Raw genomic sequence first — 17,048 nt, forward strand, 5'->3', positions numbered from 1 at the left:
GAATTAAGTACAATAGTGAAACCTTGGCCTTTTAGGGGATGGGCACTAGATTTGATTGGAGAAATTCACCCCAAGTCGTCTAAAGGTCAAAGATACATATTAGTAGGAATAGACTACTTCACAAAATGGGTCGAAGCAATACCACTGGCGAATGTGGATCAAGAGGCCGTGATTGAGTTTATTCAGAAACATATTATATACAGATTTGGAATCCCAGAAAGTATAACTACTGATCAAGGATCGGTCTTTACTGGGCGGAAAATGCAAGACTTCGCCAAAGAAATAGGTTTCAAATTATTTACTTCTACACCTTACTATGCTCAAGCAAATGGACAAGTTGAAGCAGCGAACAAGATAATAATTGGCCTTATCAAAAAACATGTGGGGAAGAAACCCAAGAATTGGCATAAAACTTTGGACCAAGCACTTTGGGCTTGTCGAGCGTCTCCAAAAGAAGCTACAAATACAACGCCTTTCCAACTAACGTTTGGTCATGACGCAGTACTCCCAATCGAGATATATCTGCAGTCAGTAAGGATACAAAGACAGGCAGATATTCCTCCCAACGTATACTGGGAGTTAATGATGAATGAGTTAGTAGATCTGGACGAAGACAGACTTCGAGCGTTGGAGATGATAAAAAGACAAAAGGAAAGAGTATCCAGAGCATACAACAAAAAGGTGAAAGGTAAAACGTTTATTAATAATGACCTAGTTTGGAAAGTTATTTTACCTATAGATCGAAAGAATCAGGCACTTGGTAAATGGTCCTCACACTGGGAAGGACCCTTTCGAATCTTAAAGGTATTTTCGAATAATGCTTACGAAATTGAAGAATTAGCAGAAGATCGTAGGATCTTAAAAGTAAACGGGAAATATCTGAAGAGATATAAACCAAGCATGTACGAAGTAAAGATTGCAAAAACGTAGATATTCAAGGTACTACGAAAGCCAAAATGGTCAAACCATTACCAAAATGGCTTTATAATCAAAATATATGATAGGTAAAGTAAAGAGACAGAGAAACACCAAAATATTTGTCATTTAAAAGGCAAAAGTGCATGCATTACAAAAGAGATCTAAGAACGTGACCCAAGAACATTTGAGATTACAAAAAAAAAAAGAAAACATGAAAACCTAGGGCAAACATTTGCTAATTGATCCTCTGATCTAAACCTTCCAAAGCCAGCAGGGGCAAGCTCTCCGCTTCGAACATATCCATGGACCCAGAGCTGCGCATCCTTCTCACTATACCCTTTTTGAGGAATATGTAAGATAGGAGTCTCCCATATGGAAGACACGTCACAACCCCTTGACGAGCAGCAGCCATAGAGACTGCCTCAACAAGCCCTTTGAAGATCATCAAAGGAAAGTTGATTTTCTTCCCACGAAAGCCACAGAGTATAAACTCTAAATCTTCCACCATGATGCTATTTTGATCATGGTTTCGTGGACGAAAATTACCTACAAGGAGTTGGTGCCAAATCCTGATGACCTTGGCGCTGAAACGGTCATTGTCCATGAGAGTCCTCAACAGAAGATGAGTGGTCATGTTGAAGCTGTTATCATCAAAGGTCTCCCCATAGTTGTTGCATCTCATAGGGTTAGAGATAGTGGTGGGAGTGATCCTAATGTGGGCACCTCGAACCTCAGAGATTATGGTGGTTCTACCTTCTAGATCTATGCGTAAAGACGCAAACATCCAGAAATCAGCCAGCATGTTGGGATAAACTGGTCCCTCCAAGATTTCATAATAGAAATCAAGCTCTTGGTTGAAAAAGAAAGCACTAATGCTTATGGAGTTGTTTTCAAAGTCTTCTTCAGAAACCTTGAACTCTTTTTTGATGCAAGCTCTGATATTGTTATAAGTGAGGGGCACTGCCATTTTGTAGAAAAATTTGGAAATGTTTTTCTGGTTTTGTGTTGAAGAAAATGCAAAAGGATGCAACGAAGGTTCAAGATAAGGTTCTGTGGAATGAGGGTGAAGAAAAGAAGTGTGATGTTAACCTCTTATATAGACCTGGGGACAGAAGTGGAACAGTTTAATTTTTAATGTGTGATTAGACTGCGTTTGGTATTCCAAAGAGGAGTTATGGCTTCCGCCGTTTCCCGCCCTTGGAAGTTGAGATGCAATCATGAAAAACTGATGCACGCACGTCTTAAAGAGATGTTTTGGAGAAAGTGATGTCATCACTTAATAATGATTACGGCTAAGGGAGTGGAAACGTCAAGTCTAAGTTAAAAGGTGCGAAGGATGGTCAGATCACGTGTTTTACATTAATTAAAATTACTGTGGCAAATCAGGAAATAGATTTTGGCGAAATCTGGAAGATTTGCTAAAATTACTGTTTGCGAGGATTGCAAAAATATGAACAAAGTGGGAGATAAAAGCTAAGATAAAAGTTGAGCATACATATATATTCTACGAAGAGTTTGATTACAAAGCAAAAGTACGGCATGATAATGAAGTACAAGGTTTGAGATAACTAATTAAAATCTTTAGGGAGACTATCTTTTATCTTCGAATATTGAATCTCCCAGGAAGACATGCGAAGTTCAATCAGGGCCCTTTGTTTCTTCAGTTCGTCAATTTCAGGAACTAGTTTTCGTGCAGCCTCGAAATGTTGGATTCCTAAACGTGCAACTTCAGTCAATTCCTGCTCACTGGATTGTTGAAGAGTTGCCTTACGAGATTCAGCCTCCTTTATCTTCTCTTCGAGCAGTTTTATCTCTTGCTTCCAGGAGTTGATGCTCTTCTCACATTCGTCATATGCTTCCTGGTTCTTCGAATATTTAAGCTTAAGGGCTTCACCCTGTTTGGTTGCATCAATAGCAGATTTCCATGAAGAATTATGAGAGGCCATTTTCGCAGTCAGCTGTTCGTCGACATTGTGTTTTCGAAGAATATTGGCCTGGAGTTGTTCGATCAGGGAACCCAGCAAAACAATCACCTCTGAGACTTCTTTCGAAACTAGGAGTAGATCCACCTTTTTCAGAAGTTGATTCAAGCTGTGACTTTTGATAGGATCCTTGCTAAGAATTTCGACGAGGTTGGTTTCGAAGAACTTTTCCTTTATCTGATGAAAAAGGACAGAAGTATCCTCTTTATTATCAGATTCTGGCTGTACAGCTGGAGAAGTTTTGAGCTCAGAAGGTGAAGTATTATCAATATCCATCATAGCCTTGAGGAAGCTGAGAGGATCGGTTTGTTTAAGCTGCTCCAATTCTGAAGGAGTAGGCTTTGTTGGGGCAGGAGTCGAAGTAGTTTCAGGAGAAACTATGGTCCCAAAAGTTGTGGTTTCGTGAGAAACTACTGTGGTTAATTTGGAGGTTTCTTCCATGACATCTTGTTCAGATAAAGTGTCCTCACTACCAGTTGGATGACCAGCTGCATTGTTGCTACCTGAACTATGTTGGTCTGCTTTTTCGCTCTTGTGGGTAGGTGGAGAATCATCAGTTGAGTGGCTCCCTTCGACTGCTGTACTAGGAATGATAGTCGTAAGAGGTTGAGCGTCCTCGATCACTGGTGAAAGCACATGAGATTTATCTGCATGGAATAATTAGAACATGTCATGGTAAGGAAAGTTGCAAGAAATTTCTTCGCTGTAAAAAGAATATGCATTTACCTTGGAGTTTATCAAGATCAATATTAAGAGTGAAGGATTTGAGGTCGGAAGTGGCTGTGCCAACATCATCCTACAATCATAAGGTAAAACGTTAACTTAATTATTTTAAGTTAAAAAATTTATAAAGATGAGCAGGTTGGGAAATCCAAATACCTTAGTTAGGATGTTATCTGGGCTCGAATTGTGGCTCTCGACAACAAAAGCGTTACTACCACCTTTCAAAGGTGATTCCTCAGAAGATACCTTGTCACCCGGTGAAGTAAGTTTCGAAGACCCAGATCCCTTTTCTTTTCTTGAAGGAGTAGCGGCCTTCTGCTTTTTCTTTTGGGCTTGTCTGGTTCGAGGTGGAGATTTGTCATCCTCATCTGAGACAACTACTGGAGAGGTTTTTCGCTTCGAATGTGGTGGAGGCTTCGAACTCTGAAAATATAAATTGGGTAAGGTAAGGATGATTCATATAACATACAAATGAAAGATAAAGTATGTACATACCGTGGTTTTCTTGTCAGCAGTGAAAGAGTCACTCTCACTGGGCTTGTTGCTCTGCGAAACTTCAGAAGCTTTCTGCGCAGGGAGCTATTTAATCTTTCTCCTTCGAGCGACAGCTGTAGTTGGAACTGGAATTAGTATTTCAGCAGAAAAGGAACGTTAGTCAAAGAATTTTGTCTGAATCCAAACCTTCAGGTATTGGAGTCAAGACACGAACATGTTCAAGATCTATATGGAGATGTCCTTTGAAAGTATCCAGGGTATGCTTAGTCGGGACCACTCGTTCAGCGCGTTTTTTAGTACTTTCCTGAAGAATTTTAAAAGCATTCCCACACACGAACCGGTCTGGGAAAGGAGGGCTTAAAGCCACACCAAAATCAGTGCTTGGCAGTGGAGGGAATTTTGGAGGATTAAGTTTGAAAGCCACTTCATAACGCAGTTCTGGTCGAACAGACGAGGGCAGTTTCAACTTATCCAGTTTAGCAGAAAACTTTTCGCGCAAAGTGACTGCAGCTTCATGAACGGTCTGACTAAGGTCATTAGGCCTGTAAATGGTTTCAAAGAACTTTTGAAAGGCTTGTATTTCTTTAATATGAGTCGAAGTACCTTTTTGAAATTTTTCCTGCACATCAGCAAAAGCTTCAGTTAGTTCGCGAGTAAGGCTCTCGGCGTCAAAGATTTGCGTGGTGTAATAGTCCGTCCACCATTGTTGAAAATCTGGAGTAGAGTAAAATACGGGATTGAAAGGGATAGGCGAAAGATTGGTCACATCAGCATATCTAGCAATTTTTGACTCACATTCTTCTTCAGTCAGATATAAAGTGCGCAAACACATGTGGTTCCTTTTCTCGTATAGACACTTGGGTTTTATTTGAACCAGTCCAAATTGTCTCGAAACCAGATTTGGTTGGTAGCAGAGGAGAACATATTGGCTTTTGGAGGGGCGAAGACGGTGATAGAATAATCTTGGGGTAAGGAAAGCTCCCCAAATAGTCATGGATTCAGTCTCTTGATCTTGAGATGTTGGTGGAAACTTTCGAGTGAACCATTCGGGACCCACTGTCCTGTTTACGAACGGAGCCATCGAAGGGCTGAATTGATGACACCGAGCAAACATCATGATATATGCTAGAAAATGCTCGCGAAGTTTACCAGTCTCTTCTTTTGGAGTTAGCGAAGCCAACCTGGTTCCTTCTACAGTTCGATTTTTAATATCCGGATCTTCTTCGTCCACAACACCTCGAAATGGGAGCTGAGTCTCGAAAGTAGCATTGAGCCATAGTTGTAGCAGCCAGAAGGGGCCAACGAAAAGCAAAGAACCTGTTTTATAATTCTTTACAAGGTCTGTTGCTTCACCTAGGTTCTCGTAGAGAAACCCTAGAATTAACTGGCTCAGGTTTAGTTTTGTTCCGGCATGGAGTTGATTAGCCATACAGAGATATCTTTTTGCTACTTATATGGACCTAGAACAGAAGACGCACCTCGAAAGCCATAAGGCTAAGAAAGCAATGTGCTCTTCGTCTGAGACTACCTCATTATTTTCGTCATGATACTGTTGAATGAATGCAGTATAGGTAACAGTTGCTTCATTGAAGTTAATAGTATCAGTGTCCATGACGTTGGGGTCGAAGGGCTCTCCAGTTGGTCGAAGCCCTGTAATGGCAGCTATGTCGAAAAGCGTGGGGGTGACCATTCCACATGGAAGATGGAAAGTGTTGTGAGAAGCATCCCAAAAATAAACTGACGCAACTAACATGGTTTGGTTGTATTCTAAACCAGTCTTGGACAGTTGGATTAAATCATAAATGCCCAGTTCTTTCCAGAAAGCAGCCTTGTGTTTCTCTACTCTTGCCAACCAGGCATAGTATAGTTCAGGGTCTTTTGCTAAGGGAATTGACCTAAAAACTTTCACAAAATTGGTTACATAGTCTAACCTAATTTTCTCTAGGGCTGAAGGGTTTTCGGTCGAAGATTTTTCCGTATCATCAGGCTTTGCTGAAATAGGACGGCCATCTTCATCTATTTTGTTCTTACTAACTAACGGCCTAGTTTTATAATAAGCAGGAAAGAATTTATTTAGAGAAGAGTTAGTTTCTCCTGGTAACGGACCCATGAAAGCATGAGTTTTTCCAAAAAGTTCAAAAGGGATGATTACCTGAGAAGCGTAAATGGCGCGCACTTCCACAGAATTTGGGTTTGGTACGCACTCTTGATCCCCCATCTGTGTAGATTGTTGAAGTTTCAGAGCTGGTTGAAGAACATTTGAGGAAGACGCCATGAGTAAGTTTGATTTTTTGGAATGGGTTTTGAATATAATCAGGAGTGTTCTTTTCTGTGGAGAAATAAGGAAATAAGAGGGGAAAGTTATGTGAAGGTTAAAATTTCGGTATTTAAAGGTCTAACGGAAACCCTTTCAAATCTTTTGGGTAAAAACCAAGAGACACGCGGCAGGCGTTGATTTCATCCAACGGCGGTCGAATAGTTATTAGCTTTACTCCTAGTATATAGGAGTAATGATCAGAAAGTAAGACCAGAACGTGGGAATGTAAGTTATGAGTAGACATCTTTGAAAATGACAAGACGTTTTGGAAATAGGGTCATCAATGATTATGACGTCAGTTAATGATCTTGGAACTCTAAAAACGAAATCTTATTACAACAAGAAACACCTATTTCTCTTGTTTTTCGAAACAGGCATTTATTGGGGGCAATTTGTTAGCTGAAGATTTCGTTTTGCAAACATGGTCCTTCGAAGGATATAAAAAATCGAAGGAAGGATGGTTACTGATGACCATCTTTGAAGATAAAAATGGCTCCTGATGGCCATGCTTCGAGAACGAAGATTTCTAAGTTTTAACGAAGATAGTGAATGCTGAAGCTAGTAGGAGTATATGTCTTCAAAGACTTAGACAGATTTCGTGAAATATGTTAAGTATTGACACTTAGCGTGCTTTTGTAGTGTTTTAATGTTAAATACACTGCCACGCGTCGAAGAAGGACTTAGGCGGGAGGATTTGAAATTCGAAGACGGTTTCGTAACTGTCTAAAGACAGATGGCGTTCCCGAGGGTCTTATGAGAAACGTGGCATTAGATTAGCGTAGGACCGTTAAGGTCGAAACTAGTATAAATAAGGGTCTTAATATTAGGATTCCGTGTGTTCATTTTGTACAAATCACTCACATATTACTCAAGTATCAAGTGTTAAAGAGAAAGAGTTCGCTGAGAAATGTACGTATGACACCACCATTTCAATACATGTGTATTTTCCCTTTATTTTCAAGTATCTTTCAATATTATTGCATTCCATTTACTTCTTGCCATTTACTTCTTGCCATTTACGTTTTCGTACTCATTATTTTCATATCATTTATCTTTGAAGTATTTAACATTTCTGCACTTTAAGATTTCTGCACTTTTACAGTTTTGTCTCATATTTTATCTTGACTTACCTTTCGCTGAAGTTATATTCACGTGTATAACGAAGTGATTGCTAATTTTGTTTGTTTCATTCGAAGTAATTCTTATTGACAAGATGAATCATAGATATGGTTCAAATGACCATCAATAACAATCTTTTTGACTATGTCCTAGGATCAATCTAGTCGATCCTGCGAGTAACCAAATCATATTTATTATAGTTTGGAAGACTAGCGGTTGTTTACCGGAAATCACCGTAAACACTAGTTAAACTGGTAATTTTACCAAACATTTTAATTAGCTTATCATCTATCAGTTATCAGCTATCAACTATAAATTGATCAGCTATAAGTTATCAGCTAGCTTATCACCGAACCGTTAATTTTACCGAATAGAGCCTATATATCATGAAATTTTTTAAATAATTTTTCTATAAATAAAGAGATAACAAGGACTTTCCTTTTCCCTAGAAAAGAGGCTTTTTATATATATTAATTTCCCATCAATTGGCGCGTTTTGGTGCATTATCAGATCTATGGAGTATTTAATTATTTAATGATGAATCGAAAGGGAAAGACGGATTCTACGTATTTTTCTATCTGTTTCATTTTCTACCAACTATGACCGTTTCGTTCACAAGTCACAACACTATTAAATCAAAATGAATTTCGCGTGACTCAATCCACTTATTTATTTATAAGCCACCATTACCTTCTTCATCGCTCATCACTATAAAGACTGCACTGTTTATTTTCATTATCAACTCATAAAATAAAACGCCAGTCCCATACTCTCTCTCTCTCTCTCTCTCTCTCTCTCTCTCTCTCTCTCTCTCTCTCTCTCTCTGAAAAAGTTACAAACAGTAACAGTATACCATAACCTTTCTCTCCCAAACATTCCCTCTCTCTCTCTGTTGCTCTCTCCAGGTTTGTTTATAATCGCTTATCGATTATCTTCCTTTCTGCTCATTTCTCACTTCGATCCGTTCCAGTAATTTTTTTCCTTCAAGATAACATGAATCGCGTTTACACTCTCCGAACCTTTATTTTTATTTTTCAATCTTTTTACTAGCTCTCAGATTTAAAATCTTCGTGTGCGTTTCAGCTCTATATCGTGCCGTTTTGATTCCTAAACTTTGAACCGATTACTGTTTCATCAATTTCATTTTTGAATCCATATAAACCACTGAGTGAAGGGTAAACGGTTTTATTTTTACTTTAATCAATTTTTTAGGTGATTATTATAGTCAACGCCACTATGCTTGAGTCAAAATTTTCCTATGTTGGTGATTTGAAAACTAAAAAAAATTATATAAGGTGGTAAAAGTTGGTCAATTCTGAATCACGAGTTTTAGTAGATCGATTTTTTTTTCTGAAGAGAACAATAACAATTCAGGTTGAAAATGTTGACCTTCATGTATTGGAAATAAACGTGTTGTTACTTTCCGATAATTTTTTTGGTTGAGTTCTGAGTCAGATGCTATAGCCTTACACGTGATTTTAGTACAACAGTGTTGGTAGAGTTATTAATTTTGATTGGAATGTAAGTGCTGTTGTCACTTTTGGGGTAATGAAAAATAATCTTATTTGAAATTTTCTGTTATAGGTTGGGAGTTACATTTAAGAGTCAACATGTTTCTTCTTAGAAAGCAAACCCAGAATCAGCCAGAGAATGCTTCCTCAAATCATGATGCTAAGGTACACTTCATTTATTTTGCCCATTTCGCTACATTTTCTGTCAATCCAAACATGCATTCAGTGTATGGTGGTGTGGCTGCGTATACACGATTGTTAAATGACCGGGTTCACTTATAAATGGTCAAGAGTTGGATCTCGGACTCGCGTGTGTGGAAGAACATCTATTTGGAGTCGGTATGATAACGAGTGAGTTCTATGTAAGAGGCCTTAGGTTTGATCCATGATACTAACATTTTTCCAGTTGGGGGATACCCGGGTTCACGAAAACAACTAAGAAATTTCAGATCAAGTATTGAAAAAATCCCAAATAAAAGTAGCTGATGATTTTGATTTCACTATATCACTGCTTCATGTAATGATAATAGGAAAAATATTATGCTTTGTTTATGTGAAATACATTTACTATTAGCACTAAGTGTACCTGGATCTATGAACAGGTGGCTGAACTGAGAACTGCTATTGGGCCCTTATCCGGGCGTCCATTGATGTATTGCACAGATGCATGTTTAAGGAGATATTTAGAAGCTCGAAACTGGAATGTTGATAAAGCCAAGAAAATGCTGGAGGAATCACTCAAGTGGAGATCTACTTATAAACCTGAGGAAATCCGCTGGGTTAGTTTGACTTATTTGATTTTTACCTTCACATACTCCATTGATGACGCTGAAACATTTGTATCATGAACATGTTACAAATTATAAGTGTGGCATTGATCCGTACTATACACGATTTGACGAATTGATGACATACTAAGTCTTCTGGAGCTATGCTATTTTTGTTCTGCTGTCTAACGTGTCTGGACCTTACTTAATGGTTGATGTGTTGTTTTGCCCCTTCTCTTGGCAAACACAATTCATTTCATTGTATGTATCTTCTATAATCTGCTGCTGGATACTTTTATGTATTTTAACATATCTAGTTTTTTTGTTTAGTTTTGTTCAAGAAACATAATTATTAAATTGTAAATCAACACTTGAGTATTTGGATTACTCAAATATTAGGTCAACAAAGTGCATCTAAGTTTCAAATTGTAAAAATTAAGTTGCTGTGTTTCTGCATTTATTTCCAAAAAGATGATGTGTTTCTGCATGAGTTTAATATCTGCATAGCCTGATAGCCTATTTATGCATATTTCTCTTTCATGCATTATGACCTGTATTTACAATTAAATGGTTTCCTAAATTCAGTCTGAAGTAGCACATGAGGGCGAGACGGGAAAAGTATCCCGAGCTAATTTTCATGATAGACTTGGGAGGACAGTGCTTATTATGAGACCAGGGATGCAGGTTTGAACTAAGATGTACATTCATTATTATTGAGGCTATATGTAGTTAATTAAAAAGGCTTCTTTGTACATAACAGGTTAACTAACTCTGTTCAATCTGTTTCCTTCTGTCAGAACACAAAATCCCCAGAAAATAATATCAAGCATTTAGTCTATCTGTTGGAAAATGCTGTACTTAATCTTTCCGATGGTCAGGAACAAATGTCATGGTTGATAGACTTCACAGGATTTTCATTTAGCACAAATGTTGCTATTAAAACTGCTCGTGATATTATTCACATTTTGCAAAACCACTATCCAGAAAGGCTTGCTATTGCTTTTCTGTATAATCCACCAAGAATATTTCAGGCTTTCTGGAAGGTTTGTTCTCCTTCCCTGCAACTATAATTCTTCTGCTTCATTGTTGAATGGTAGGTCACATTGCATGGATGTAATTTCTCTCACTTATATTTTATTTCAAAAGATCAAACAATACTTGGGTAATAAATGTTTGTAAGTGTATTTTGCTTTGTTTCACCAACAACTTCTAGAACATTTATAATAATTGAATATCCATATCATATTGTTTTGCTCTCCACATTAAACTCGACAAGGACTTTCACCTATATGTATTTATTATTTTTGAATTGTACTCTTGACATGATTTTCCACTGGTCCCTTCCCACAGTCCCCGATTTATGTCCCAGGTCCATTTTTTTCTCCTATATTCTTTCATGTCTCTCATGTCTCTCTGTACCTTTTTTCGATTCAAGGGTCTAGATTTCACTTTTCCCTTGTGTCAGCAAATAGATTTCATTCATGTGCCACATTGATTTTGGATAAACTTATTTTGCTTACGATTTGAGGTTGGATTATAAGTTTTTAACAGTTACCTCTTCCATTTAACAAATTAAAATTACTACCATTTTGATAGGCTGTAAAATACTTCCTGGATCCCAAGACAGCCCAGAAGGTAAAGTTTGTTTATCTCAACAATAAAGACAGTGTGGAGCTGATGAAATCACTCTTCGACATGGAAAATCTTCCTAGTGAATTTGGCGGGAAAGCTACTTTAAAGTATGACCATGAAGAGTTCTCACAGTTAATGACCGAAGATGATGTTAAAACTGCAAAGTTCTGGGGACTTAATGATGAGAAGCCCTTCACTACTAAGAATGGCCATGGCGGGGCAGAGGTAGCACCAGAACCCGTGGGCAGTATCGTTAGTTGATTAAGTTTTCATATTATGTCTGTTATTACATTAACAGTGCTATATTGCTTCTTTAAACTTTTATTCATAACACCTAGTTACTGTAATCCATACATTTTCATTGATGTATTCCAATGCCTCAATAAAAGTATTAAGGTTGTGGCTGCTACATATTTGATTTGATATTCCATATAGTATTGACAAGCCACAATATCACCATAGGTTAGTTTATTAACTATCTGCAATGGGCTAATTCGTTATAAGCTGAGTAATACATATAATTTACATCAATCAATGGCTTGGTTTGGCTATAAGTTAAAATGTAGATTATCATGTTTTTCATGCCTTGTATTTACCGGGGAAGCATTTAATTCCACAACTCTTATGTGCCAAAACAATTCCTCTAGATTTTGGCATAGAAATTTGTTGTGGTATTGAAGTCTTGTCTTGTGCTAAGTCCTTAAACATTGCTGTGATTAATTTAGAACCGTTGAAATTCAGAAAATTAAGTATAATAATTATGTTAAATTCCGCAAGTTTTCAGTATCCTATGGTAGAAAACGGATGCCATGACAATTTTTTGATTTAGAATATAAGAATTATCTATTTTTAATTCAATATTTCAACCGTTTTTAACTCAATATTTCATCCAATCAAGTATATAAACAAAAATAACTATCTCACACCTTCAAGTAGTTGTTTTCATTTTAGTTATCTCAGAAATAAAAGTCATTTGAAAAATGAAATTGAAATTGGTAAAAAGATATAAGGAATAATATAATTAAATATGGCAAAATTAATTAAGATTTGCTTATATTTTAAATCATGACAGAAGACTTTTTTTTGTCTGGTCAAAATGACTTGTTCATTTTGTATTGAAAGATAGACTTATGAATTTTCTTATATAACCTTCTACAATTTTACATGTCAAAGTTTAGTTGACAAATAAACTATTGATAGTACTTTCAAGTGATTGATTCTATGTTTTCATCAGTAAAATTTCTTTTTTATGATCTCTATAATCCCTCACTTCAGACATAATTATTAAGTAATAAATCTTGTTTATTATAACATATTTATATTTCCATTGTATCAATTCAAACAAAATGGTCCCGTAGCTCAGTTGGTTAGAGCGTTGGTCTTATGAGCCGAAGGTCGCGGGTTTGAGCCCCGCCGGGACCAATATTTTTGCCATTTTTTGTAAGACTGTTTTTGACAATTTTTTGCAAATTCTACTAGCATTTTTTTTTTTATCATTAAGCATATTCTGAATTGTTTTTGCCCCTCCAATCATAGAGCATTCTACACTATTTTTTGTAAGACTGTTTTTGACAATTTTTTGCAAATTCTACTAGCATTTTTTTTTTTATCATTAAGCATATTCTGAATTGTTTTTGCCCCTCCAATCATAGAGCATTCTACACTATTTGCCTTCAATTATTTCTATAGTCAACTCAAATTAATCTTTGTTTAGTTTCCTTGCTTGTCATACTGAAATTATTGATCTATTTTTTACTTGTCTTCAAGCATCCATTGAGGGATAAATACACACAATAAGCATTAGTCCACAATCTTGTGTAGCATACCAAAATAAAATAAGCTCTTTGGAGCATAAATTTGCACGTAAGTATTTTTACGAGCATCACATCACAGCTAATGCTTGTATCATAACAGACGTAATTTAAGAAACTTTAATCACATTATTCAGTCAAACAAACAAAAAAAACTTTAATCACATCAGAATAGAATATATAATACTCCCTCTGGTCCCATTTATAAAAAAAGATTCTCTTTTAAGATACATTGAATAAATAATGTATCTGGACTACATACTGTCTAGATACATTATTTATTCAATGTATATAAAAAGAGAATCTTTTCTTATAAATAGGACCGGAGGTAATAGTAGATATGCATAAGATACGGAAGCATACTTTTTTCAAAAGACATCCAAAACATAAAACATGACAAGAAGTCAGATTCTAGGGGTTGGGTTGGATCTATTCCTTAGTTTTGTTTTGATGAAGAGTTTGGGGACTTGATAGAGGATCATATAATATTTTAATCACATTTAGTTTTTTTAAAAAGCCTTTTTTAATTTTGTTAATTTAGTAAGTAGAAGGAAAAAAACATAGCCCTTTCCTCTTCAAATTTCACCTATGCTATTTTTGTATGGGTAAACATTGACAATCTAAAAAATTGTATTTAAAGACTTGAAATAAAACTAGTGAAGAATTTCTTCGGAAGCGACTTGGCCAACCACGGGAGGGGTTCGGTTTTCGAATTTCATATGAGGAGGTTAAAGGCGACTTTGAGCGACATTGTTCCAGACACTTCGGCTAGTGACGATTTTCATTGGGAACTAACTACTAATGGTTGTTTTTCGGTAGCTAGTGTATCCAATTTGGTGTCATATGCAAAGGATTTAGCTTGGCCAACTTCTTCTATCAAATTGTTGGAAGTCATTTGGAAGCTTAACATTCCGAAAAAGATTAAGATTTTCGGTTGGAGATTTTTTATCAATAGACTTCCTCTAAAAGACCTTTTGGCCAATAGAGGTTTGTCTAATGCTACTTCTCTTGATTGCTTGTTTTGTACTAATCATCCGGAAACTTTAGAACATCTCTTCTTACAATGTTTAGTATCGAAAGGGGTTTGGGAAAGAATATTCCTTTGGTTGGGAAATGATGTGGAGATTTCTTTTGAAGAATTCAAGAATTTCGGTTGCATTCAAGACAAGGTGAAAGAAGCCAAGACTAGAACTAAACTTAATTTAATTTGGTTGGCTTTAATTTGGAGCATATGGTTAATGAAGAATGCTATTATCTTTGATAATACCCTTTTTAGCTTCGAAGCGGTCATATCCAACATAATGTTTTATTCTTGGAGATGGATGTATAATAGTGTTTCCGATTCTAGGCTTATATTTTATGATTATCATATTTTAGATTGAAAATGAAAATGTGTTTGATGTTAGTCACTCACATGATGAATATGATTATATTCTATCAATTTTATTTTCTTAGATTATCATTCATCGTCAAGGGTTGAGATGAGTATATGTATTTTGTGTATGTATTAATATTTTATAGCTTTTAAATCTTTTGTTGGTGTGAGCAATTTCTTATTAATTATGGGATGGTTTTGGCAAAATACAAATATATTATGGATTTTTTTTTAATGAGGGTCATATTGAAAGAAAAAGAAAGAGAATATATATATAAAAAAAAAAGAGAGAGAGTGGGACTAGAATAAGACCCTTTTAAAAGAATATAAAATTTAAAAAGACAATCTTGGTTTTTTTTTTTTTACAAAGTCACCCTTAATTTCCATTTTTTTAATGAGGATTATATTGAAAGAAAAAGAAAGAGAATATTAAATTAAAAAAAAAAAGAGAGAGATAGAGGGACTAGAATAAGACCCTTTTAAAAGAATATAAAATTAAAAAAAACAATCTTGGTCTTTTTTTTTTTTTACAAAGTCACCCTTAATTTCTAAAGGAATTGAATTAAAAAGTATAAGAGAGATAGATATGCGTCCTACAATAAGTCCGTACAAGAATTCCCTTATTTAAATACATGGGAAATAAAAAAAAGTCATGTTAGCGAATATGTTCTTACCTTAAAAAGCTATCAGTTTCTTAACTGTCAAGACACCAAGGAATCTTTTGGAAAAAAAAACTTAGATAACCAAAAGAGAGTATGTCTCAATTCAAAGATTTGACCATACTTTATCTCTAGCAAACTCAATTGTCTTGAGCGCCGCAAAAAATTCAACATGTAAGGAGGAATAAAAAGTGTCTGGTTCAACATAGTTAAGCAATGGTCCCCCTTGTTGTTTCTGAAAACATCACCATAATCAATAGATAAAGGTTGTTAAGTAAAAGAGCCACTAGGATTATACTTTATTCAGTCAAGAATATGAGGCCACTTCCTTGATCATTGGAGCACGAGAGGCTTAAATTATCTTAAAGTAAGAAATGGAAGAGGAAGAGGTAAGGTGACAATTGTTACCTGGCAAGAAAATTTGTGTCAAAATGAAATTGTTCTTTGAAGGTGGCGTTGACATGACGATGCCTGACCATATTTCTGACTTTCCAAATAGAGTTGACAGAGTAGATAAGATCTGCCTTGATGACCAATGCACTCTGAGGTGATATATATTTAAGGCAAAGTTGTCAAAAGTCTTCAATACAGTTGAGGGACACATGAGAGTTGACAATTTTACAAAGCCAATTCCAAATCTTGCTAGCAAAACAACATTGGAAGAAAGTGTGAAGAATGACCATCATAATGACACTTGCAGATGTTATACATGGAGGGTGACTAATAACCTCTTGCTTGCAGAAAATAATTTTATAATAACTTTTTGAAACATTTACTTGTAGATAACTATATATCTTCAAATCCCAATAAACAAGATTTATACTATCTCATTATTATAAATTATTTTTTAATTCTTCACTCAACATACATTTTCATAATTCTTTCCATATTACTTTATTTTATCTAATTCAAAAAAAAAAAATATTCATTCACGTGCCAACATTATCTTCACATATTTTCAAATATTAAAAAAAAATATTCATTTAATTTTCTTAACATATTTCATATCTTTTAGTAATATAGTAGTATTTTATTTTAATTTGTATCCAATTTTTTGTGTAAAATATTTCTACATATATATTTAATATTTTATTATTTTTAAAGTATGAATAAAAATCAGTACTTTCACTCACAAATATTTTACATCAAACACTATATTAAATTTGAAGAAAGAATCATATTTTATTATTTTATCACTTTTATATTATTTTATTTATATATTAAATAAAATAATTCCATAGATATATATCAAACGATTTAGTTTAAAATTAACTTTAAAATTTGAAAATTATAAATATTATCAAACACACTTTAACTTTATTTATAGAGCTCTTATTTTCAACTTCAGCTTAAAAATAACATTTACAATCGAAAAAAGCTTGGCCAAACGATATCTAAATTTGTTCATAGAATCTGCATATTTAGATTTATGGATAAGAATGATGAGGTTTGTGCTGTAGTTTTGAAGGATCTATCCTGATTTAAAAAACCGTGAAACAAATTTATAAACACCACACTTTCAATGATTGTCCAATAGGTTCGGAAGAAGACTCCTCCAAAATCATCTGGCCTATGAGCACTATCTTTGTTAAGATTGGAAACTACATTTAAGATTTCATCAAAAGATGAGAGCATAGTAAGAACATTATTCACGGTATCATCCACTAAGTTTGGAATCACATCAGATATAAAGTTGGTATCTTGAACTTGATCTTCAAAACAAAAGTATTAGTGAAATA

General features: G+C 35.2%; 1 protein-coding gene and 1 non-coding gene across 4 annotated transcripts; both read left to right on the plus strand.

Moving 5' to 3' along the window:
• The first annotated feature begins 8,181 nt into the window (after window positions 1-8,181).
• LOC131640127 (uncharacterized) lies at window positions 8,182-11,873 on the plus strand. Of its 3 annotated transcripts, none has more exons than XM_058910534.1 (6): window positions 8,182-8,459; window positions 9,139-9,230; window positions 9,668-9,844; window positions 10,418-10,516; window positions 10,630-10,875; window positions 11,429-11,873. In XM_058910534.1, exons 2-6 carry the CDS (start codon window positions 9,165-9,167, stop codon window positions 11,723-11,725), a joined length of 885 nt encoding a protein of 294 aa, XP_058766517.1. In that variant the 5' UTR covers window positions 8,182-8,459; window positions 9,139-9,164; the 3' UTR covers window positions 11,726-11,873. The 3 variants fall into 3 exon arrangements, with proteins under 3 accessions (XP_058766517.1, XP_058766526.1, XP_058766530.1); XM_058910543.1 differs by lacking the exon at window positions 8,182-8,459 and adding an exon at window positions 8,579-8,729; XM_058910547.1 differs by lacking the exon at window positions 8,182-8,459 and adding an exon at window positions 8,798-9,049.
• A 939-nt stretch (window positions 11,874-12,812) lies between these two features.
• On the plus strand, window positions 12,813-12,886 carry TRNAI-UAU (transfer RNA isoleucine (anticodon UAU)). Its single transcript has one exon. It is a non-coding gene; the product is annotated as a tRNA-Ile (tRNA).
• The last annotated feature ends 4,162 nt before the right edge of the window (window positions 12,887-17,048 follow it).

Source organism: Vicia villosa, linkage group LG1 (genome assembly GCF_029867415.1).
Source record: "Vicia villosa cultivar HV-30 ecotype Madison, WI linkage group LG1, Vvil1.0, whole genome shotgun sequence".
NCBI lineage: Eukaryota > Viridiplantae > Streptophyta > Magnoliopsida > Fabales > Fabaceae > Vicia > Vicia villosa.

Bases quoted from the DNA above. Each gene is read 5' to 3' on its own strand.
- LOC131640127 (XM_058910534.1), top strand. From the start codon at position 9,165: ATGTTTCTTCTTAGAAAGCAAACCCAGAATCAGCCAGAGAATGCTTCC. The intron at 9,231-9,667 runs GTACACTTCATT...ATCTATGAACAG, and splicing joins CCTCAAATCATGATGCTAAG to GTGGCTGAACTGAGAACTGC. The intron at 10,876-11,428 runs GTTTGTTCTCCT...CCATTTTGATAG, and splicing joins TATTTCAGGCTTTCTGGAAG to GCTGTAAAATACTTCCTGGA.